Below are 24207 nucleotides of genomic sequence, written 5' to 3'. Positions count from 1 at the left end.
TCCCTGCCCGTTCTCCCTTGCTCCCTCCTTTCTGCTGCGTTTCCCTCCTTGCTGAGCCTATTCTTGGGATGATAGCGCGAGCAGTACTGGATGGACACCCCTGCTGTGCCTTGAAGTCCCACGTCCTTCTGTTTCCAGGGCCTTTGCACGTGCTCTCTTTCACCAGACCCTTGTATGATTTCACCTCTCTTCTTTAGGGTGTCTGCTCCAATATAATGATAGGAGGGAGAGCTTCCCTCACCGCTCTATGTGGAATGGCATCATCCTCACTCGCCTCCACACACCCTGTCTCCTTTCCTCTGCTTTACTTTCACTCATAGCACTAATTGCCATCTGACTTATTCACCAGTTTACTGGTCAGGAACTGGTCAGGAACTGGTCAGGAACTGGAGTTCCTGAGCCCAGGACTCCTGGGGCTTTGTATTTGGCATCTACAGCTGTGTCTCCATCAAGTAGGATAACACCCAGCACACAGTATGTCCTCAATAAATAATTGTGAGTAATGATTGAATTAGAAAGAATAACTCCAATAGCTGCTAGTTACAAAGAGGTGAAATGGGTGTTCTATGGTTGATGAGGGTTTAATTTTGATACAACCAAATTACAGTTAAACGATTTGGACCAATTTTAACAAAGCTAGAAAAAAATTAATGCATGTACCATTTTACGTAGAAATCCTACTTTGAATAGTTTATCTTAAAACACTACCGTCTCAAATAAAGGTTGTTCATGGCAGCTGCAAACGTCCATTTCATTGCAAAAAGATTTTGAGAACAAGCTAAGAGTCAGTAAACCATGAGAGAATGGTTAAATCAATTAAAATATAGCCACACCATAGAATACGATGTAGCCATTCAACAAAAAAGCAGATTTTCATGTTCTTATTTTAAAAGATGATGCTAGTATAATGTCAAATAAGGACAAGTTTCAAAGCTATTATAAGTTGATCCAGTTTTGTTAAAATATGTATGCACTTATTAATTTATAGTTACAATTAATTTATCATTAATTATTAATATAAGTGCACAAGCCTATTATAGAGATGTGTATATGCACCAGTTACACAGAAGGCCATCCAGAAGGTCATCCCTTGAGTCAATATTATGAGTATCTTTGGGAGATAGATCCCTGGGATGATAGCATGTGTAGTATTATCTCTACAATCCAGATAAAGGTTTAAAACTACACAGACAAGATTAAAAGCCAAGATTCATGTCAATTCCAATACGCAAGTTAGACCCATGAGCAGACTGTGGTCTAGAATTTTGCCTTTCATGGAAAAGTAAATAGTGAATATGTTTTGCCTAGAAGGTTTTACCACCTTACGTGGTGAAGGCATGAAAGCAATCCTGTGTGGATGTTTCCATTGCACAGGATATAAAGCATGCTGGAGATGTGCTTCCTAGCTCCCTTCGGCCGTGCAAACTCGCGCAAACTCGCATTGCAAGAGGGCTGTGGTGTGCTGGCTGCGGGGGAAAGGAGAGCTCAGGGGGAGACACAGCGCCTGGTGAAGGGCCTACCAGAAAGGAACCCTCTCAGAAACAGATGTGAGACACCTTCTCCTGTGCCCAGAAACAAGTGGAGAGTGCTACAGGCTGAGATCCCCTGTCTATAAGCAGAAGCCACCCGCAGGAAATTGAAGCTTGCCTGTTGGGTGACCTGTAGGAGACAGAGGACTGGGGAACGTGGCTTTCGTGTGTAGGAGAGAAAGCGTGGCCCATGGTCCCCATTCACGAATGCCAGCACGCCCTGCTCACCCTTGGGATACCCCCCACCCACTCCCTTGGACTCCAGTGGCCACTTTCATCACAGAAAGCAACTGATTCTCCTGTTCCTTCCTCACTTCAAACTTAATGCTTAAGACATCTCTGTTATGACTCCGGCTTCTCTCTACTATGATTCTCATTCCCTTTCAAAGCCAAGCATTCCTGCAGCATCTCTGATGGACCCTCCTGGCACCACCAAGCCCCTGGAGACCTTGCAATTGCTTCCTATATCCTAACAGTTGGGACTTGGACAGTTAAATGTTTCTCTAAATAAATCTATGTCATAAATACACTACTGTGTGTAAAACAGATAGCTAGTGGGAACCTGCTGTATAGCACAGGGAGCTCAGCTCGGTGCTCTGTGATGGCCTAGATGGGTGGGATGGGAGGCGTAGAGGGAGGTCTAAGGGGGAGGGGATGTGTGTATGCGTAGGGCTGATTCACTTCACTGGGCAGCAGAAACTAACACAACATTGTAAAGCAATTATACTCCAAAATACTCTAAAATACTCTACATACTCTAAATACTCTAAAAATAAATAAATCTATGTCACCCAATAGACTCCAAAATGCTGTGAGATTTGCGATACAACCCAGTCTTCAGGGAGGGATGTCAACATCATTGTTGAATAATATGTCCCTCATTCTTCCCCCACCCCGACTCCACAACAATAATTCATGGTTCATCCACAGACAAAGGTGCCTCTGTGGAAGCTGTGGGATCCAGCACCATATGTCAAGGGACCCAGGGACAGCCTCGCCCACGCACGCACCTGGTGATAGGCAGGCAGACCTTGGTCCCAGGTGTGCACCCTGCTGGGGCCCACGAACCAGCACCAGCCCCTCTCAGCCATGGGAGCCCTTGAAAAACGCTGTCTTAGACAATTACCTACAGTCAAGGGAGCCTGTGAAGTCCAGGTTTCCAGAGGAGAAGGTCCTGTACAACTTTGGAGCAAAAAAATACAAGTTTGGATGCACTCGTGTGGGTAAGAGGAGAAGTTTGACTTTACCACATCATCCTTCTCCCAGGGCAGCCCAGCTGAGGGCCAAGACAGCTCATGATCTTCCACGGGGGAAGGTGTGAGCCTGTGAGGGCCACTTCTCTCTCACTCCATCCCGAGTACCAGATCGTGGCTGCAGGACTGGGCGCAGGAAGAGGCTGGGAGGGCGGTACTGTTCCTGGTAACTTCATGGTAACAAAGGGCTCAAAAAGGCCATCAGGCCTTTCTGATCCTTCTCTCCCATGGGTAGTGCTCATGAATCCTTTGGGTCCATCTTTTTACTCTCCTTATACCATTTCCAAATACTTACACCACAGCCCCATAACAGGGCTATTCCACTCATCGTTTTATAAAATATATTTAAATTGTGAAACATTTTAAATAAGCAATTCCCCATCTATAAAATGAGAATGATAACTGTAATCTACCACATGGGGTCACGTGAGAATTAAATGAACACACGTAAAGCGCATAGACTAGCGTCTAGTATACGGTGAGTGTTGAATACATGTTAGGTGCTAGCGTAATAGTTGTATAGCAATGTATAGAAAATAATATAACCAATACTTGTGAATCCACTATCAATATTAAACATACATTAGGACTGTATCTAGGCATATCTGCTTCAAATTTTTCTTTTTTAAAAGAAATGCAACAGTACAGATATACTAAACCATTAAAGCTAGCTATGCCTTCTCTTTTCTTCCCTACAGCTAATCGACATGCTAGAATTCGTGAGCTTCATACCAATGTGTGTTTAATTATATGTTTGTTTAATTTTATTTAATAATTGTTTATTTGTTTAATTTTATATTTAATTAATGATACCACGATATATGTATCCTCTTGAAACTTGCTTTTTTCACTTAACATTATATTTTTGATATTAACAATGTTAACATATATAGCTCTATTTCTTTTAACTGCTCTATAGTGTTCCATTGAAAGATTTCATCACCAGGACCATTACTACCCTACTCAGGAACCATTAAGTTGCTTCCATTTTCCACTATCACAGTTATACAGTGACCATTGATAGATAGGTATTCAGATGATAGACAGATAGATAGAGATAGATAGATGATAGATAGATAGATAGATAGATCGGTGATAGATAGATAGATATATAGATAATAGACAGACCAAATGAGAGAGAGAAATCTCCTTGGGTACATGTACATGAGTTTCTTCTTTAGGGTCAGACTTTTTTTTTTTTTTTTGGCCAGCCTCACAGATAATGGGATCTTAGTGCCCTGACCAGGGATCAAACCCGGGCTCTCGGCAGTGAAAGTGTGGAGTACTAACCACTGGACCGCCAGGGACTTCCCTAGGGTCAACCTTCATGGTAGATCAGGATAGGTTATGCTGCAGTAACAAGTTAATCCTGATACCTATTGACATGTATAATATATATAGCTGTAATAAAGCTTACATCTTACTGATGTTGCAACAGGGAAATGTTTATGTCACAATCCACACTCTGAGTAGCAGCATCTTTGTGCTCACTTCCTTCCTGGCATGGAGCGCCTCCCAAGCTCTCTAAGGGAGACAACTTCCCATCCAGTCACTGCATCCAGCTCAAAGTCCACGATCACTGGGGGATACCCTGCAGTCTCTCCATCCGCTGATAACCAGAAATAATTGCAATAAATGTACAAGTGTGTTTTCATACAGAAAAGGTGAGAATAGGGCTTCCCTGGTGACGCAGTGGTTAAGAATCCGCCTGCCAGCGCAGGTGACACGGGTTCGAGCCCTGGTCACGGAAGATCCCACATGCCGCGGAGCAACTAAGCCCGTGCGCCACAACTACTGAGCCTGCGAGCCACAACTACTGAAGCCCACATGCCTAGAGCCCGTGCTCCACAACAAGAGAAGCCACCGTAATGAGAAGCCCGCGCACCACAACGAAGCGTAGCCCCCGCTCGTCGCAACCAGAGAAAGCCCGAGTGCAGCAACAAAGACAAAACGCAGCCAAAAATAAATAAATAAAATACATATTTTTTTTTAAAAAAAGGTGAGAATAGAACATACACATAGCGGCCCTTGCTGTGCAGCGTTTTGAGGGCCTGCAGAGAGATACTGTAAGGGTCCCTAGGAAGCATGGGGTGAAGTGCTCGGTTTAAGTACTGATTCTGCATCTGAATGGAGCCATCGTGTTCATTGTCCTTGTCGCTGGCTTGACCCTCCTTTGTTCCCCACTTGGACACGTTTGAAGTGGGCTTCCCGGAACATGCTTCCTTGGGAGATACACGTTTTCTCAGCTTCCTTCCTTCACCTCTTCATTGAAGTTCAGGGTCCAAGGATGGTTCAAGATTTTGAACAGCAATGGACTTTCTTGCCTTAGGTTCCCAATTTCCTTGGCAGTAAAACTCCCCTCAAAACTCATTAGATGTCCACTCCATTTGCTTCCAGTCACTTCCAGGTGACCACTGTTTGCTTAGAGATGCTCTCAGATCTTTTTCTTTGCTTTCTCTTTCCCACTGCCCAGCTCTAATCTGCAATTCAAGGACAGTTTCCTGGAGGCAATGGGGCTTTGGTGGAAAGGCCACACCTGTAATTTACTCTTTATTTTCACATGGTCAGTCAAGTTACAGAGATTTTATAATCTCATCTCTTACATCTTTGGACTCAAAGCAGTCATTTTTTTTCATAGTAAGAAGTCCAAATTTCTGTCTCTTTTGTATTATTCCTTTTTATTTATTTTTACAAATAAGTTGATCTTTCCGGTGCTCACCTTTCTTGTAATATGTTATCACAACCCTCCCACATTGGCTCAAACGTGTTACCTGGTCTTCCTGCAAGGGGGGTTGGGACACATTAGGAACACAGATATTCACTGACCAGCACAACTTGTGGCCTAATTACATTCTAACCTGTTCGTATCAATGTACACTCACTTCAGCAGTGGGTAAGACTTAGCTTATCCATGTCCTTGTGTGCACTTAGGTTTAGCAGACTTTCTTTTTTGTTGTTATTCTGTTCAGAAATCTGTGCAGCAAACGGTAAACTCCCTAAGGATTGGGACTGTGTCTTCTTTCCCATACTTCCAGCAACTAGCATATTGTCTGAAATGTACCTGAATGTTGATGTAATGAATGTTGCTTGAATAAATGAATGAATAATAGGATGACAAGCAATGAATGTTGTTTGAATAAATGAATGAATAGTAGGATGAATAGTAGGATGACTTTTTTAAAAGAAAAATTAACCAGTCCCAAGGATATACATACCAAAGTGACTGCTACAAGACTTGGATCTTGACAAAGGTTTGTTATAGTTTATCTCATATCTCTTCAAAAACAGTGTTTCTGTGGCATTAGCCAGAATAATGGCCAATTAAAAGAAGGATTTTCCTGCCCCTCCACTCCTCCCCCACAAATCCATTTGGTCTCTAAATACAGTAGCCCTCATAACATGGAATAACACATCCCTTTGCCTCTACATCCAGCTTCTCTGCCTCCAAAGTAGATCTTCCCTGACCCCGTCTCTTGAGTGAATAACTCTCCCTTTCGTGACAAGCAAGTAAATGCAGCTTTGTGTGTTGGTCTGTTTTTAGTTCCAGTGGTCTTTATGTCACTCTTTGACATTGCAGAAATTCATTTCCCTATATCTTGACTGGTGATGTGTCAAAATGAGATGGCACGTTACAGTGATAAGAGTTTAGGAACTGAGCAAAAGCCACACCTGGGTTTGGATCCCAGTTCTATTATTTAAGTGAACTTTAAGCAAATCAACTCACCATTTTACATTTTCATTCTCTCCCCTGTGTAATGGGATATCAGGTGCCTACTCAATGAGATTCCAAAGAACATAAATAACCCATAGAAAGCAACTTGTACATAGAGAACTCAACAAACATTAATAAAGTCTCATTTATTTCTATACATGGTAAAATGTTTCTGTTTCAGTTGCCACCCGTGTGTCTCTGAAAGCAGAGGGAATCAGGCCCTAGGAAGAGATGGACACCTTAAGGAGACCTGTGATGAACACACCTTCCAGTCCATAGAAAGTAAACCTTGCTTATCTCTCTCTCTCTAACCTCAAACCCTACAGTTCCAAGTTAGGGTTAAAACCCTCATGTTTATACCTATCACTGACATTTGATCTTCACTGCAGCCCTATATACAGTTGTCCAAAGTAACTGGACTTGCATTTACTCTGCGTGTTCAGACCATGTTATAGGCAAAGTGCGGGTCCAAAGGCTGTCATGTGCAGTGCAAAGCCCCATGGTAGTTTCGTAACGGCAGTAGAGCACTGTGTCATTTCATTAAATGGATATTTATTCAATGACTACTACATTTTATTAAATGTTTATATATAAACTTGCATTGGCAAATAAGAAATGTTTAATCTGTATTGCAGCAGTGCTGAATTTCCTATGCCTATCAAACAATTGAAAGTATTTTTTCCTGGAGAAAGTTATTGAATGGAAGCAGAAAATACTCTAAGAACTACTATTTTTATGAATATGTATACAAAGTAAAACGAATCACATGAATACATGTCCTTATTTCAATATCTTGAGTAGGATACATATACCACATTAATTTTATTGGAGATTAAAACTGACAAAATGAAATGTATCTTCATTAATTTATACCTCTGCAAACAGCCACATTATGTAGATGGTGGCTGTGAGTTTTCCTGGGTCTTTCTTCCAGTCACTTAAGAGTTATCTGTCTGTTTTAATTTTACAAATTCATTAATAAATTCCCAAAGGTTCCTTAAAATACAAAACAAACGAGTACAATGGGTTAGAAAAAAGTACATGAAGCATAAAAGAAAATTTCAAAATAAACATCTATTTAGGACACATTTACTCAAAAACTTAGAGTAAGACTTTGCAACCCTCCACTTTCTTTCAAAGGATATTTGTAGTAGACATTTGGCCTTGAATGTAGCAAAGTTTCTCTCTCTACATATGGGCACAGTCCCCTGCAACATTTTCCAGGCTAAGTAGGGTGTGGCAGCAGAGGTAGATTTACCTTGACGATAATGATGTTTAAACGTCAGGTCAGTTCATTCTCACTGCCAAGACTATGGAAGGAATCTTCCCTCTTTTGTATTTGTACTTCTGTATTCTTTTCCTTTGGGGATAATACAAGGCCTCACAGAGCCTGGATCTACCTGTGTGGCTCAGTCAACACCCATACTAACACCTTTTCTCCTCTCTCTGCCATGTAAACTGGCAAGTGGAATGGTTCTGTTTTCTGACTCCTTTGCAGCTAAGGGTGGCCTTGGGATGTGGTGCTGGCCAGTGAGATATGGTGGAAGTCCCTGGGAGGGGCTTTCCTTCCTAAATACAATAGAATAAGCCCATAATGAGAAGCTCTTTACCACCTGTCCTGTACTTTCCCCTTTCTTCCCACATGGGACACGGACCCAGTGCCTGAAGACAGCCACGCTGAGGCCCTGAGGAGGAAAACCATCCTTAAGGAAAGCAGGGAAGGAAGAGAGAAGAACCCTGGTTCCTTGATGATTTCATTGAACCTACGCCACCAACAACTAAACGTCTTTTTACTTGTTGATACAATAAGCTCTTTCCATATTTAAACCATCAATGGTTTTCCCAGGCTTTCCAAATCCTGAGATTTAAACTATGGTACCAACTCAAACAAAAATTAACTCTATAAAATCTAAACGTGTGTAACAGATAATACAAATCAGCATTTTATTTTTAAATTAAAATTTTCAGAATCATACCTGTATAGGTTGTTTCAAAGATTCAGTATCACTGAAAGCCATATAATTTGAGAAAAGAAGCCACTCGGAGCCCCACGCCTCCCCACCTTCCTGATCCCTGTCCATGAGGATTCACCCTCAATCCATCAGCTTTGTCCAAAGAATTTATTTCTAGATTGCTGAATAATATATACAGTGGAGCTTGAAATCTTGGACTAAGCATTCTTAAGCACTGGAAAGGATGTGTGACATGCATGTGTGAAGTGAACACTCAGGAATGCAAACACTTCAAAAGTACCGTCCAGTGTAATCTAGTTGTAAATGGACGATCTTGATAGTTTCAACATCAGATTATTATGACAGTTCCTTTCCCAGGGCATCAGTACTCACTGTTGCTCCCCCTCACTCAGCTTGCTCTTCCCCATGATCCGCTTCACATGGTTTTCAATAAACTACCAAGAATCAGAAATCACTTGGTCATGTATAATGCGTGATACTGCTCGTGGGTAATGGCGGTGACGTTGCCGATTACATCCAAATGCATTACCACTTCTAGATCAGGCATAGCATACTACTTCATACTGTATATAATACACATGTAATCAAGGCAGCACTACCGTCGACGAAACAACAAATTGTTACCATGCATTTCGGAGGGCTATCCTGGAAAGTCATTAAGGGAGCCAGTTCATTACATTCCTTGTCACCAAATAAACTTATTACAATTAATTTTTATGTGCAGAGGGGTTAGAGAAATGGTCAATTCTGATTGACACATTCAACTATTAAAAAAAGAATGCTTTTCTTTTCATTAATACACTAGTTTACACCTGTCCAGTTTTAAGCTAATGTCTGCATAGCGAGATATTCCCGGCATGAGAGAAAGTTATCGTTTAGAAAGGTTATGCATATACTTTCATATTTGGTTTATGACGTAGTACGAGAAGGCACTAGGGGGAATATTTTTATTGAAAAATATAGATTTGCACAAACTTACTTGTATTTTCTTCTTTAAAATTTTATTTTCTGTCTCCAAGTTTATAGTTTCAGTCTGAAGGAAAAATGGTTTGAAAAGAAAGATCCTTGGTTAAGAATATTTGTTAAATATTTTTCCCCATTTATGGAACAAAAAGTGTTACGTGAATGCTGTTATTCTAATTTCAAAAGTATTCAGCAGCACACCACTTAAAAACAATGAATAAACAAAGCATGACTTGAAGGACATTTATTAAAACAGAAAGATCCTGGCCCTCTGGGTCAAAAACTAGAGAAGGTGGAAGCTGATGTTGCAAAAAACTGGAGAAGCTTAGGGAAGTTCCAGAGTAGAAGAGTTACTCATCTATCAGAGCTAATAATGGAATTTTTAAGATAGCCAGATACAGTATAAAAATACAAACAGCAATAAGTCACATAATATCAGTGTTAACTGATTGTAAACTGTAATGATAAGAAAAAAATTTTGAGTTGCCATTCACAATAGTAACAGATACCAAAACGTCGCAAGAACAAAAGTAATAAAACATATTTAAGACCAATGCATTAAAATAAACAAATACAAAATGATCCTAGATGGAGTGCTCACATTGTAAAGCTGTCACTTCTTCCCTAATGAATTTCTAATTCATTAGAAGCACAATAAAAATATCAAGAGTATTATTACTGAAACTGAAAAATCAGTTAATACTGTAAATGACAATATCCAAGATAACTGTGAGCAAAATAATGATGAAGAAAGGATATCTGCTCTTCCAGATATCCACCGTATTGAAAAGGATTCACCATTGCATCATGAGGCTGGATAATGTAAATTAAGAAGTCGGGCTGACTTTAAATCCTAATTCTACTACTTGATGCCGTGAGCTTAATCAAGTTACTTAGTATACCTGTGCCTTGGTTTCCCTATCTGAAAAAGAGGGTTACTAACAGAATCTATCTCTTAGGGTTGTTGGGAACTAAATGAAATAGTATTTTTGTATTGTTTACAGCAATATCTGTGCATTGTAAATCCATAATATGTTTAGTTATTTTTTCTTCTGGTTAGAAATAACATTTCGAATCCAGATCCAGATACCAGTTACTTAATAGGATAATAAATGCAATTCTATGGTACCCTCCAGTATCTGAATTAAGGAGCCAAATATAAATAATAAATATTTAAAGTATTATAAATTACTGATATGGAATAATTATAGGGAATCTTCTATTTCCTAGGTTCAATCCATTTAAAAGGGGTCTTAATTATGAAAGAAAAGTTTACATGATTTTGCATTATAACATGCTCACAATACATAAAGCTACAACTCATTTTCACTGTTTAAAAATTCAACTATAAATTAGTGTTTCTTCTCAAGACAGTTTTAGTTTAAAAAGGAAGGGGCAGACTCTAAATGAAAACACAGAAGGAAATCCGAACAGATTATTTTAAAATAGAGAGAGAGAAATCAAAACAGGTTTAGACCACCCCCACCTTCCTATACACTTTATAATTTGACTTAAAAAGAAAAAAAGGTAGTACTGGGAAAATATATGTAACTCTATAACCAGGAAGAAAAGAATATTCAAATATCACTTATAAATTCTTTAAGTAGAAGTTGTATTGAGTCAGATTCTGCACAAATAAAAATTAGGTCATAACATTAAAGATTTGGGCATCATAGCATTTCAAAACATAGATCATAATTTATATTTTATTGTTTATCAAGAAAATGGTTAGCAACAATTGATAAAGTCTAATATAGTAGACCCTCAATGGCAGTAACTAATCCTATCTTCCAGCATAACTGTACAACTTGTATGGAGTCTACGTGGCTCAATAGTAAGTATAAGGACTTTGGGGCCCAGAAGAATTAAACTGAATCCCAGCTTTGCCACCTGTATTCTGTGTCAAGTTGGGCAGGTCACTTAGCCTCTCTGGGCTTCAGATTAAACTACATAGTATATATTAGACACTGAATTATGGGAGTAATTTTTATGATAAACATTTTCTATACAAAATTGTTCAGGTTTAAGAGATGTCAACTGACCTGAAAGAGATCCAATTTGACCCTTAACAGAGCTGTACAGAATTTTTATCACCTTCATTTTTGTTGTTTTAGCTGTATGTCTTAATTATTCTAATCATTTGCTATAAGTGTTTTGAAAGGAAAATATGTTTGGACCAAATGTTATGTTATTTATTTTTTCCCTATTGCAAAATCAAAACGCTTCATGTGTTTGCCAAGGTCTTCCAGCAAAAGAACAATGTAAACATTCAAATAAACAATTTGCATACCTCTAAGCTTTTAATCTTTTTCTCGGTGATATGCAAAATTCCAGTATGAACCAAAGTTGTTTTAATTTCTCTTTCAAGAGCTTGAATTTCATCCCATTTATTAAGCACTTCACACCTCTTTTTTTCAACCTTCTCAATAAGAGTAAGGCACTCCTCCTTCATTACATTTTTCTCAGGTGATTCTGGAATATTTTATAAAAGCAAAGTATTCTATGTTTAATACCTTAGTCCTTATTAACAACATTATGTATTAACAATATTATGTATGTTGCATATAGTTATAAACTATAATGTAACTGAAACTTCAAGCACATCCATAAAAATTATCTGATCCAAGTTAAGTATATGTATTTCATTGCCTTGGTATCTATATATTTTTCTATGTTGTGAATCTTTTCCTATTAAAAATATAAACAGTAAAGGCATAGCAACTGAGATAAAAGGAAAAAATTATCTGATCCAAGAATGGGGGGATTACTCCTTTAATTCATTTATGTAATTGATGAGTATTTATTGAGTGCCTAACACAGTGTGGGGAAGATGCGTGGATGGATGACTTTACCAGAGACGTGTGACTAAGTTGAGATCAGGAGGATGAACAGCAGTCAGACAAGCGGGAGGGTGTGGGGAGGAGGCAGAAGGGCAGAATTTGGCACATTCAGTAAAAGGAAAGTTACACAGTAGGCTGGGGGCACTGCAGGACCGGTGAGAGACATGAAGAAATGACACTAGAAAGGAACAGCGGGCAGATCAGGAAAGGTCTTCTAACCTGCGTGAAGAAATCAGTCAAAGCTGACTTGAAGGCTTTTAAAGAAAGAGCTGGGTTTAAACCCAACTTGGCCACGGCCACTTACTACAAGCCCTGTTGACATGGTTGTAGGGAGGAGAGCGAAGACGCCTGCCAGTGGTGTTCTGACTTGAGCTGCCATGCGTTTGGAGATGCCATTCATTGAAATTTCCAAGGACATGAAGATTCAGAGAGAGCGAACCCAACCTTGGACTTGTTGAGTTGACGCTCACGTGCCATGTCCAGTAGGCAGTGGCATATACAGATCTTAAGCCTAAAAATGTATTTTAGCAGGGAAGAGATTTAGAATCAAAGACATGTGGATTGAACCAAAAACATGCTGGGCTTCAATCGATATCAGTATTCAAGGAGTACAGAGAGGCGGTGGAGACAGAGAGTAACTCACTGCTAAGGCTGCTTTGTTTTCAAGCAGCACAGCTAGATTCTGATGAGTGGGAGGTTTTAATTTTTTGAGAAAGAATGACTACTCCTTTTTGACAGGAAAAAAGGCAGAAAGAGCGATCATGCCTACTTATACATAGGTAAGCAGGACCCAAGTCATTGCCATCACTCAAACTTGCCAAATTTGGAAGAAGGGAAAAGTGGGAAGGTAAGTTTTGATACATGATGAGCTAACAGAGCAGAAACAGTCATTAAGCCTCTACACGAACTCTGAGGGATACTACAAAATAAAGTCTTTGATCCCCACCTTGATCTAACCTGAGGGTTTCACCTGAAACAATTAACTGTCAGCAAAGAAGCCAAAAGGAGTGTGACCCAACTGTTCCTCTTTTTTACCTAAAGAGCAAGACTGTCGTGTCAAAATGGGGGGAATGCCACAGAAAATGTGTATGGTTGGAGAAGGCTTGCGAATGAGAAAACTTTAGAAAAAGAATAAAGGAGGAAGAATACAGGACACCAGATTTCTTCTCAAAACCAGTCTCAAAACAGGTTAGACTTGTGAGAACAGCCTCAGAGATGCCGAGAGGAGAAAAGTGATTCCAGGATGAGTTAGTGTGGAACAAACCTGGAGGAAAAATGACATTTGAGTGAATTATAAATGTAAACAGTAAAGATTAATGAGCGGCATACTTAATTGAACTTATTTTGGTTATTTAATCAAACTCTAAGTTGCGTATCTAATTTTGAGATAATTTTTAATATCTTTAAAATATTTTATGTTTAAATATCTTTAAAATTTTTTAATATTTTTAAATTATTTTATGTTACTTCATAAATGTTCACAAAATGTAATTAATTTCCTGTGAACTGTGTGTTCCTGTTCACATGTAATAATGATACAAGAAGGAGCTGACAGGCAGAGCAACTCCGCTGTGCCAGGCCCTGGCCCTGTGCTCTTGCCTCACAGAGGTCATCAGGCTGAATCCTCCTAATGACTGAGGGAAGCACTGTCACTGTCCCCAGTGAACAGGCAGCAGCTGAGATGAAAGCAGATCAAATGACAGCCATGTGAGTGGGTCGCTGTGATGGGCAGGTTGAGGACCATCTGCAAGAGAGGGCACCCCAGACCTGGACAGAAACTCATTGTTGTCTGGAAAAGCTAACTCCTCTGATCCAGGAATAAAGATGTAAAGGTTGTGAAAACCAGGCTGGGCTGTCTTCCTTGCTGTTACCCTGGAAACCACAGGCCATGGCCCCACTTCCTCTATTTCCATCTCACTTGGTTGTGCTGAAGTGTTCACTGTCTGCCCCCCGCCCCTAAAAACTATTATATATTTCAAGACACTTTCTCTAAAATCAACAGCGTTTAGTCCTTCAGCACTTCCTCGAGGGAGCTGACTCTCATATTTATATCATTTGGTCAATTTTCCTAGAATCTATTCCAAATATCTTGGTCAAAGCTTGACCTAATTCTTGCTACATAAGGTCCTGAATTCATTCAATGTTCCACTAAAACCCACAAAGATCCTGGAGGAAAATGAAATGCACACAAGTCGTCTCTTGTTACAGAGAAACTCAATAACCCAAAGTGCCCAAAGCAGCAGAAACTGGGATAATGATCTTGGCCGTGACATAATCTCTTAAAGAAATCAACTGCTTCCTTGTGTCTTTAAAGTATTTCATTTAAACCACTTCAGATAAAATGAAAACTTACTGAATTTCTAAAGAACTTGATGGGGGAAAAAGGGAATAAAACGTAATAATCTCTCTGAAAAACCCTTGCAAACAACTAACAGAAGAGACCATGAACAGTGGACAAGGTTTGAAGATTCCTCACCCGAAGGTCACAGCAAAAGTCACGTCAGAAGATCAATCACACGGTCACTCACCTGATCTCTTCTTAGTGGATTGCAGCAACATGCGTTCCAGCTCCAATTCACTTCTGAGTCTACGGTTTGGTGAGAAAACATAGTGATGTATTAGAACCCTGTTTGTACCATTTTCCTTTTGTCTATTTTATACAACAGTCCTAAAATTGAGAAATAAGAACAGATCTTCTTAGTTTCTAACAAAAAAGGTGATTTGAAGATGTATGAGCGCCTGGATCAGTCAAGTTCAATAAACAGAAGAATACTTTCTTACCAAGATTGCCTAAGCCACTGGTAAAGGAGCTGGTCTTACAGCATTTATTGATATTACTTTGTGACTTGAATTTTTAAGAAGCAAGGGGGTAAAAAACCTAGCATTTTACACTCTGAAGCCAATAATGAAACAATGAGTCCAATAGTGGAAAAATCCTACTGATATTGGAATACATGTTGCATTTTCCCTGTTAATTATGATTGTATCCCATAGATACAATTTACAAATTCCACTATATTAAATCCACTAAAAATAAAACACAAGAAATTTTAAAAAGGGGAAATAAAACCTTTGTTATCTCTTTGTATCTTCTTCCTCGTTCAAAATAAACTACACTGACTATCTCTAATAGATTTAGAGAGAAAAAGGAATCAAATAAGTCTTGCACATACTGAGGGAAACCCTGTGATTTGGTGAAAAACATCAGCACCACAAATGTTTTAACACTGCCTTGTCTACAAGGGGCTTGATGGTTTAAGATTTTCGTACGCATTAACTCATTTTATGACAGACTAAAAGAAACAGAAAAGTATTATGACTCCAAGTTTAAGAAATTAAGGTTAAGTGGGTTAATAATAATGGTGAAAACCTTTTCAATATGTATTTCAGAGGGTTCAGTCTCCACAAACTTTTGATGTGCTGTGTTATATGAGACTTCCCTGGTGATGCAGTGTTTAAGAATCTGCCTGCCAATGCAGGGGACACAGGTTCGATCCCTGGTCCGGGAAGATCCCACATGCTGCAGAGCAACTAAGCCCACGCACCACAACTACTGAGCCCATGTGCTCTAGGGCCCACGTGCCGCAACTACTGAGCCTGCATGCCACAACTACTAAAGCCCGCATGCCTAGACCCAGTGCTCCACAACAAGAGAAGCCACCGGAATGAGAAGTCCATGCACTGCAATGAAGAGTAGCCCCCGCTCACCACAACTAGAGAAAGCGTGCACACAGCAACGAAGACACAATGAAGCCAAAAATAAATTAAAAAAGAAAAACTTTTAATGTGTTACAGTTCTAAATTTACTTATGTTTCTATTTCACTGCTTTGTTTTTCTTCCTGGGGACTTCCATTACATATAAGTTGGATCTTCTTTGCCTGTCTTTTACTTCAACCACATTTTCTCCAACTCTTTTACTTTATTTATCACGTTTTAATTCTCTTGATTGTTTCTTGCTTTTTTCTAATGCCCCTTTTTACATTTTCATTCAAAACAATTCCTCCCTGGACATGTCCTAGTTTAGTCTTGATCTATAATATAATTTTGACTTTTTCACTGTCTTTCCTCAGTTGTCAAATCTTGTTTCATGGCCTCCTCTTTTGCTGCTGTTGATTTCTGTGTTTAGGTTTTAAATTTATGACGCAAGGTTGTTTTTATACCCTGAAATGCTCTTTTGAGAATATTTGGTTTAGTTTGCAGGGCTGTGGCACAGTTTTCTTCTCCAGCTGTTTGTTGTTGTTGTCAGATGTTAGGGATTTTCATCAGCTAAATCATATAGGTCCTTATTTTCTGTTTTCTTTTTAGAGTCAGCTGTGTGGACACAGACTCTGCATTTTTATGGTTAGTGCTCCTAATTTGTGAGATTCTTAATTCAAGAAGACACTTTTCTGTCGGAGCAAATTATACTGTTGTTTTTGTTGTTTGGGTTTTATTTTGTTTTGTTTTGTTTCCTTTTTTTTTTTTTTGAAGAGACGGAAAAACAGTAGTGGGAGGGGTTGTGTGCCCTTTGATTTTCTTCTCTTAAGGGGTTTTAAATTTCTCTCCCTTGCTAATTTTTCTCTTCCAAGTATGCTGATCACTTCGTCTTAACCCTCTTCTCACCCATATCATCATCTCAGAATTGTTTCCTTGCTTCCACACTCACTTTTATGTCCCCTTCTTTTGAGTCAGTGCTCTGGTGGACCTCCCAGTAACCTGTGCAGTATTCTCACGCTCTCTCACACAGTGCTTTTAAGACAATTTTAGGATTTCTACTAACTCCATTCTTCTCTCTGCCCCAGACTGACCTTGCTTTCACCAAGTTTTGCAGAGAGAGAGTAGATAATGTTTCACTGGCACAGAATGTTTATTTTCTATTTTCAGGTATTTTGAAATTAGGACACTTTCTGTCTTTTAGTTACACTGAAGGCAGAGTTTTGATTTTTGGTTTTTGTTTCTTGTTTTGTTTGCTTGAGCATACTATGAGTGTGTCAGATTTACTTTCATCTTTTTTTTAATTCTTTAAAAAATTATACCCTATCAGATTGTGGTTTCACCCTGAAAGACTAATCACAGAGGTTAAAAGATTTTCTAAGTTAGAAAAATAACTAGAGCATTCTTAAAAGCTGTCTCGAATTTGCAGCATACTCAGCCCACAATAAATCCTCAGCGGACAACTGAAGATGGCCTGAGATTCCTTCCAAAACCTCCCCAAACTCCCCTCATAGAAACACCAGATTTAGTAGAACATCCTAGTCACGTGTGTGACGGTTTGTGCAAGACACCCGGCGACCAGCTTGGTGTTGATAAAGGCAGGGTGCCACACCCAACAAGGCAGGAAAAAGTGTAAAATATGCTTGTCACATGGTTTTAAGACATTGTAAAATAAGTGTAATCCCAGCATAGATCAACCCTCACTTGTCATTACGGTCCAGGGCTGCTTTGATGGCCATCACGAGCGCCCTCAGCTCCTCCCTGGCCTGGCCGACATCTGCGGTCCTCACCCTCCTCGTCTCCAGCCCCTGGATGTGAGTCAGCAAAGTCTGGGCAGAATGAGGCCGTAACAGGTGAGACAAAGACAAAGCAAGGGTGAGGATTTTCCTTTTTCTGTTAATACAGTGTGTTCAAGATGTCCTGAGTCAAAATACAAATTCTAGTCAAAATAGGTAAATAGGGAGGACAGAAGGGAGGGAGGAATATCAGAGGAGGGATAGATAGCCACGTGAAGATCTGGGTAAGGTATATATTTTTTAATTTTAAGTTTTTATCTTCCTAAGAAATTTAGAGTGGAGGGGTTTCACTGTTGGTTTGTGTGGGGGAAGGAAAGTACTGAATAAAGTGCTTCGAGCACATTATTATCAGCACTGCAATTGTTTTTCTAATTAGTGAGAAACGATATTAACTCGATGGCTATATATGGATATAAAGTGACGCTTCTCAAATGTGGTGAAACAAAGGTCTCTGCCTTCTTAAGTGACGGGCTGCCAAGTTTCCAGAAGCAGAAAGAAGGATCTAGTGCCTTGATGCCCTGGGGAATTTTTCATTCTGGTGTTTGATTGGGATATAGGCATATATGTTCCTTTGTGACTTAACCTCAATAAGTAAAGAACAGGGTAGACCCCCAGCTGGAGCCATTGCTTATTCCTGCCAAATGAAAGCTTTTTTCTGAAGCACAAAAAGCTCAAAACAAAGAACACCATGCAAACATGTGATTTTCGATTAAGAGCTAAGTTAGAACAGACTTCTTTATGAGGCTGTGATTTTTTTTTTCATAGACAAAGTAAGACATTCTTCTTCCCAATTTATAAGATAGAATTTTTAAACTTTATTGAAAATGTCAAAAGTCATCCTAGCTACAGTGCTATATTCTCTTAGTTTTGTAAGTAAGAACATCATTCCTGTAGCCCATCTTCCTTATTAAGCACCCACAGGTGTGGCTTAAGCCTAGAGGGAACCCCTGGAAGTTGGCACAGTGAGAGGAGGTAGCCACAGTTTATGTGGGCTGTTCGCTCTCCCCTGAGGGTAACAACCGTCCATGCTTTCCAGTAACTACTAACGTAGCACCCTCTATATTCCCAAGCCATTAACATCTATAGCTACTCCACGGTTTGGGACTCCAGAGAGTCCCATCTCTGCTTCCAACTTCCATGCTGTGTCTGTGTCCAAACTTCCCTCTTCCTCTAAGAACACCAGTCATTGGATTAGGACCCACCCTAACGACCGCATCTGAACTTGATTACATCTGCACAAACCTTATTTGCCAAGAGGTCACCCAGCTTCCAGGTAGACACTACTTCACCTCATTGGGAAAATGCAGAATGTGCAGTTTGGAAGGAGCTGGGGAGGCATCAGGAGACAGGGACCACACACGAACTATGGCAGCAAATATTCAGTAAAGAGCAGCTTAACAACAGTGTTGGAAACTGGAGATGTTTGTGGGATGTATTCTTACTTTCATTTTGCTGTCATAACAAATTACCACAAACTTAGTGTCGTAACACAAATTTATTATCTCTGTTCTGTAGGGCAGAAATCTGAGTGGCTTTTGGACTCTGCTCAGGGTCTCACTGGGCTGAAATCAAGGTACAGGCTTCACTGCCTTCCTTTCTGGAGCTCCAGAGCACAAACTCTTTCCATGATCATTCAGGTCATTGGCAGAATCCGGTGCCTCGAGGTTATAGGACTGAAGTCCCATTCCCTTGCCGGCTGTCAGCAGGGTCCACTCTCAGCTCCTAGGGGCCTCTCTCTAGTCCCTGCATCTGGACCCTCCACCTCACAGCTCCCAACGGCCCTGAATTCTTCTCAGGCTTAGAATCACAGAACTCTGACTTCCCCTTCTGCCACCTCTCCCTTCTGACTTCAGCCAGGGAAAGTTCTCTGCTTTTAAGGGCTTGTGTGATTAGATTGGGCCCACCCAGTTAATTCAAGATAATCTCCCAATTCTAAGGTCTGTAACCTGCCGACTCAGACACGTAAGTGTCAGCCTCCAGGGGACACTGGCTGGATACACTGTAATCTGGAACTCACAGGAAAGATTGGGGAGATGCATACAAAGCCAGGAGCCATCCGTGTAAGGGATCTCATCTACCAGCAGAGAGTGAGGAAAGAGAGAGGGCCGATTCTGAGAGAAGCAGACACGCGAGGACTGGGTTACAGAAGGACAGGCCTGCAGAGATCACGGAGAACTGGTGGCCAGAGATACTGCAAAAAACAAGAAACGTGTGTGCCTACCCCGCCCATCCCTCACTGTTGCCTTTACCTGGAGTGTCCTTCATGAGTATAAAGCCAATGCCTATTAAAAGTGTCAGCTGTTCTAAATTATGGAGGTACAAATGGGGCTTCTTTGATTCAGACAGGTTTCCAGTGCTCAGGAAATAGGAAGAAATAGGTTCTACTTAAGACTTGCATGATTGACTGTTACCTTATACTGTTCTGTGGGCTGGGTCTTCAGAAGTAATAACATGTAGAGTTCATATTCATCCTATAGAGAGCAAAAAAGAGAAAAAAAGAAAGAAGGAAGAAAGGAAGCAAGGGAGAAAGGAGAGAAGAAAGAAAGATCCATTGGAAATGCGTTATGAGATTACAGCATAATGTAATATTCTTTGCATATGTAAGTAAAATGGAGGCTAAGGATGTCAGTTCAGATCATTTTAAAAAATGTAAGGGGCTTCCCTGGTGGCGCAGTGGTTGAGAGTCTGCCTGCCGATGCAGGGGACACAGGTTCGTGCCCTGGTCCGGGAGGATCCCACATGCCGCGGAGCGGCTGCGCCCGTGAGCCATGGCCGCTGAGCCTGCGCGTCCGGAGCCTGTGCTCCGCAAGGGGAGAGGCCACAACAGTGAGAGGCCTGCGTACCGCAAAAAAAAAAAAAAAAAAAAAAAAAAGTAAGAATGCTCCCGCAGTATATTAAATAGTATACATACTAAAATGTACAAAATCTCACCATCTTTAAAGAATATTAACTATTGAGGACTTCAGGATAGAATCACAAAATACCTTGACACATGTACAACATACGACCTCCTGCCACTAGGATGCTCCGTGGATTTGGGTCCTACTGACCTTCCAAAGATGGAGATGTTCTCTGGAGGGCAGACCACCACACCCTGCTTTTAAGCCTTGCCTGTTTTGGGGACTTGGACAATAGCAGATTCCACAAGCAACCTAATTCCAACTCAGCTATGATATGATGGTCACTTTCACCATGAAATCACAACAAACTTAAAACTCCTTAAAGATTCATATAAAATTATATATGCATAACCATAGAAGTTCCTGTGTTACATATGTGCAGTTTATAAGAGTTTATCTACAATTAGGAAGCTTTAGTATATATATATGGGCTTCAGGAGTGAGCTAGCTGGGTGTTTATCTCACGTGACCCATTTAGGACTCATGTGTCTGTAGGCAGATTCCTTCAAGGCTCTGTGAATGATTTTCCTCATGTGTAGGATGGACACCATGATACTCGGCAGAACTTCTGTGAAGCTTGAGCTCACATGTGCAAAAACGCATGCATGGCTCTCAACTGTTATCTGGGAAAAGCATGTTTCTCTTACCTTAATTTCTTTCAAGATATCACCAAATATCAAAGAACTATTGCAAATATCTTCAAAGACTTCTCCAAAGACCTGTAGTCTGTTGAACTCTTCAGGGTCACAGACACATATTTTCTGGAGCTTCTGGAGGAAAAAGAGAACCAGCCTGTTTCAGGATGACTTTGTTTTCCTTTCTGATTACTTTCTCAGGTTGAGGAATCAGACACCCCACGGGGCTTTCTATCAGGGGGCACAGGTCCCGCCCCCCAGCGTTGGGTCTCAGCAGAGCTGAGTGCCAAACCACCTGGGGCTGAGAACCTATGTTTGCCCGATTTTTCTTCATTTATTCCCTTGCATCCTGTGAATCAGGGATTCACTCTCTGCCTCTGCAGTGTCCTCAAGGTCCTTCTCTTTCTATCAGTCCTCTCAGCCGAACATCTCATCACTGGTTATTTCATATGTAGACTCTTCCCTGCATCCTCACCCTTCCCATCACTAAGTTCCACTCTCAGCCCTCGGTTGCTCACGGCAGCATGTCCCACGATGCCAAACTACCTTCTAAAGACCGCTTGGCTCCTACGTGGATTTCACCTGCATCCTCAACCCTCTCCTCGCCCTCTCTTCGCACTCTTCCCTAGTGAGTTAGGCCAACCTCTTCCTCAGGTGCTTCTGCTGTCGCAGGGGCACTTGCTTGACTGTAGCTGCTCTGCAGCATCCATTACTATCCATTACGACATCACCTCCAAGGCACCACTTTCCAAACTTAACCTTCTTTGATTTCACCCTGTTACCATCTACATCGCGTGGGATATTCTCAGCCCTTTTCCAGCCTACCTGGGAAAGTAAGTGAGGTGTCGGAGAGCCAGCCTCTGCCCACAATCTTTATTTATTTATTATTTATTTTTGGCTGTGTTGGGTCTTCGTTTCTGTGCGAGGGCTTTCTCTAGTTGCGGCGAGCGGGGGCCCCTCTTCATCGCGGTGCGCGGGCCTCTCACTGTCGCGGCCTCTCTTGTTGCGGAGCGCAGGCTCCAGACGCGCAGGCTCAGTAGCTGTGGCTCACGGGCTTAGTTGCTCCGCGACATGTGGGATCCTCCCAGACCAGGGCACGGACCCGTGTCCCTTGAATTGGCAGGCAGACTCTCAACCACTGCGCCACCAGGGAAGCCCCGCCCACACTCTTTAGACTCCCCGGACTGGCACCGGTACCGATAGCATCGCAGAACTGCCCTCCTTACCTGCTCCAACTTCTTTTCATGGCACGTCGCCACCTTGCTCCCAGTGAAGTCCCTCTTGAAGACATCTTGCTTTGCAAGAACTTGTTTCTGGAAACTCATGAACTTCCTGTACTTGTCTGCTTTTGTTATGCCAGCCAAGTGTGAGCTGAGGTACTGGAACTCGTCCCTGCCTGGGGGCCACATCGCACACTCACGGCTGGACTTCACTTCTTTGTACTTCAGAACCTTCATCTTGGGCCATCTGAGCTCTTCTCTCTCTGGCCGTTCGGGGGCACCTTCCTCTCTCAAACCCTTCTTTGGAATCAAATCCTCCTCCGAAGCGTGGGAACCACGTGTCAGAGGGTTCAAATACCTGAAGAGTGGTGTGTTCTCGGCATCGTTTGGGCCCACAGCTGTGTTGATGGCAAAATAAACTAAAGCACCTTTCATCTTTTTCGTCTTCTTGTCAGATGGCTTTTCTCCTCCCAAGACGTTTGCCTCCTTGGGCCTGTTGGCATTGGGCCAGTAATGCAGGATTGTCTCCAGAGGCCTGTAGAGCTTGCTGGGGTTCAGGTGTCCGGAGGTGTACCTGTAGACATCATCTCTGTGGTCTTTCTGGAGTTTGTTCAGAAGTGTCCTTAGACTGCACAGAGTCTTAATACCTGGTGTCTCACAGTGTTTCCACCTTAGGTAAACTGGTCAGGAAAGACGAGAAGAACGTTAAATACCACTGTAGCTCCACAAAGAGGCTGTAAGAGGGCTGTGTGCATTGGCTGAGCGGGCATATACCTCTCCCAGAGCAGGACCCACACATACAGAGAGGAGAGAGTACAGGCCAGTCTGACTGCAGACGAAGGGTGAACCAGGGCACGGGATGGGCAGCCGCCCTCAGAAAGCCCAGGACCCGCAAAGCCAGGAAGAAGGAAAAGGGGATTCTGATCCGACAGGGCATTTCTCACTCTCTTAGCAAAGGCTCTAGAAGAAAAATCTAAAGGCATGGTCATAATTCTTAATGACGCTTGAAGACAGCTATGCTAGGGAATAAGTAAAGGTGTTTCTCCTTCTCCCTTAAAACTGAACATCTCAGGAGTCCTTGAGCAAACGGATCCGTGACTGATGAGGCGTTCACACATCCCCCGCCCCACGTAGGAAGGAAACGAGCCACAGAGTGAAACCTGTGGCTGTGTTGACAGGGGCCCAGCTCCCTCCACAAAGGGTCCCGGAGGTAGGAGTCCATTTGGGCACTGGGAAACGCCGGCCTTCTGAATCAGTTCCTAACTGTGTGAGCGCAAAGACCTTACATAACCTCTCTGAAGCAGCCCCGTCCTCTGCACGATGAGGAGAGCCGTCCTCATCTGAAGGGCCGCCTGCCAACCAAATGGAGCTGCTTTCGGCAAACGAGCACATGGATGGAGTAGATACTCCGTAAAGGCCACCTAGTTTTATCAAAGGACCGCAGTCCAGGGAACACCTTCTCAACGCTTCTGGTAGGACAGGGGTGGCCCAGCCTCCAACGAACACGGGGGAGGGCTTTCTTCCTGGGCTGTCTCTGAGATGCTCACGGAGCGGCAGGCCTGGTGCACGACCTTCCCAGACAACGCTGGAGGAATCAGCCAGCAGACGTCATCGTATCACTGCCTTGTTACCCGAGCTGGGAGGGGCCCTGGGAACAAGGCAGTGAACCAGGCCCATCGGGGCCCTTGAGGG

The 24207-nt window shown here is 41.7% G+C and overlaps 1 protein-coding gene across 1 annotated transcript; it reads right to left on the bottom strand.

Annotated features, from left to right (window-relative positions):
* Nucleotides 1–7439: 7439 nt before the first annotated feature.
* On the bottom strand, nt 7440–23175 carry C14H6orf118 (chromosome 14 C6orf118 homolog). Its single transcript, XM_060030471.1, is given in 8 exon segments — nt 7440–7490; nt 9447–9500; nt 11721–11902; nt 14799–14857; nt 17669–17793; nt 20172–20231; nt 21308–21430; nt 22522–23175. Coding segments are annotated over 8 exon segments (1083 nt in total). The 5' UTR covers nt 22951–23175.
* Between the last annotated feature and the right edge of the window lie 1032 nt (nt 23176–24207).

The sequence above is a fragment of the Delphinus delphis genome, chromosome 14 (genome assembly GCF_949987515.2).
Source record: "Delphinus delphis chromosome 14, mDelDel1.2, whole genome shotgun sequence".
NCBI classification, from domain to species: domain Eukaryota; kingdom Metazoa; phylum Chordata; class Mammalia; order Artiodactyla; family Delphinidae; genus Delphinus; species Delphinus delphis.
This window is presented reverse-complemented; position numbering and strand designations above follow the sequence as displayed.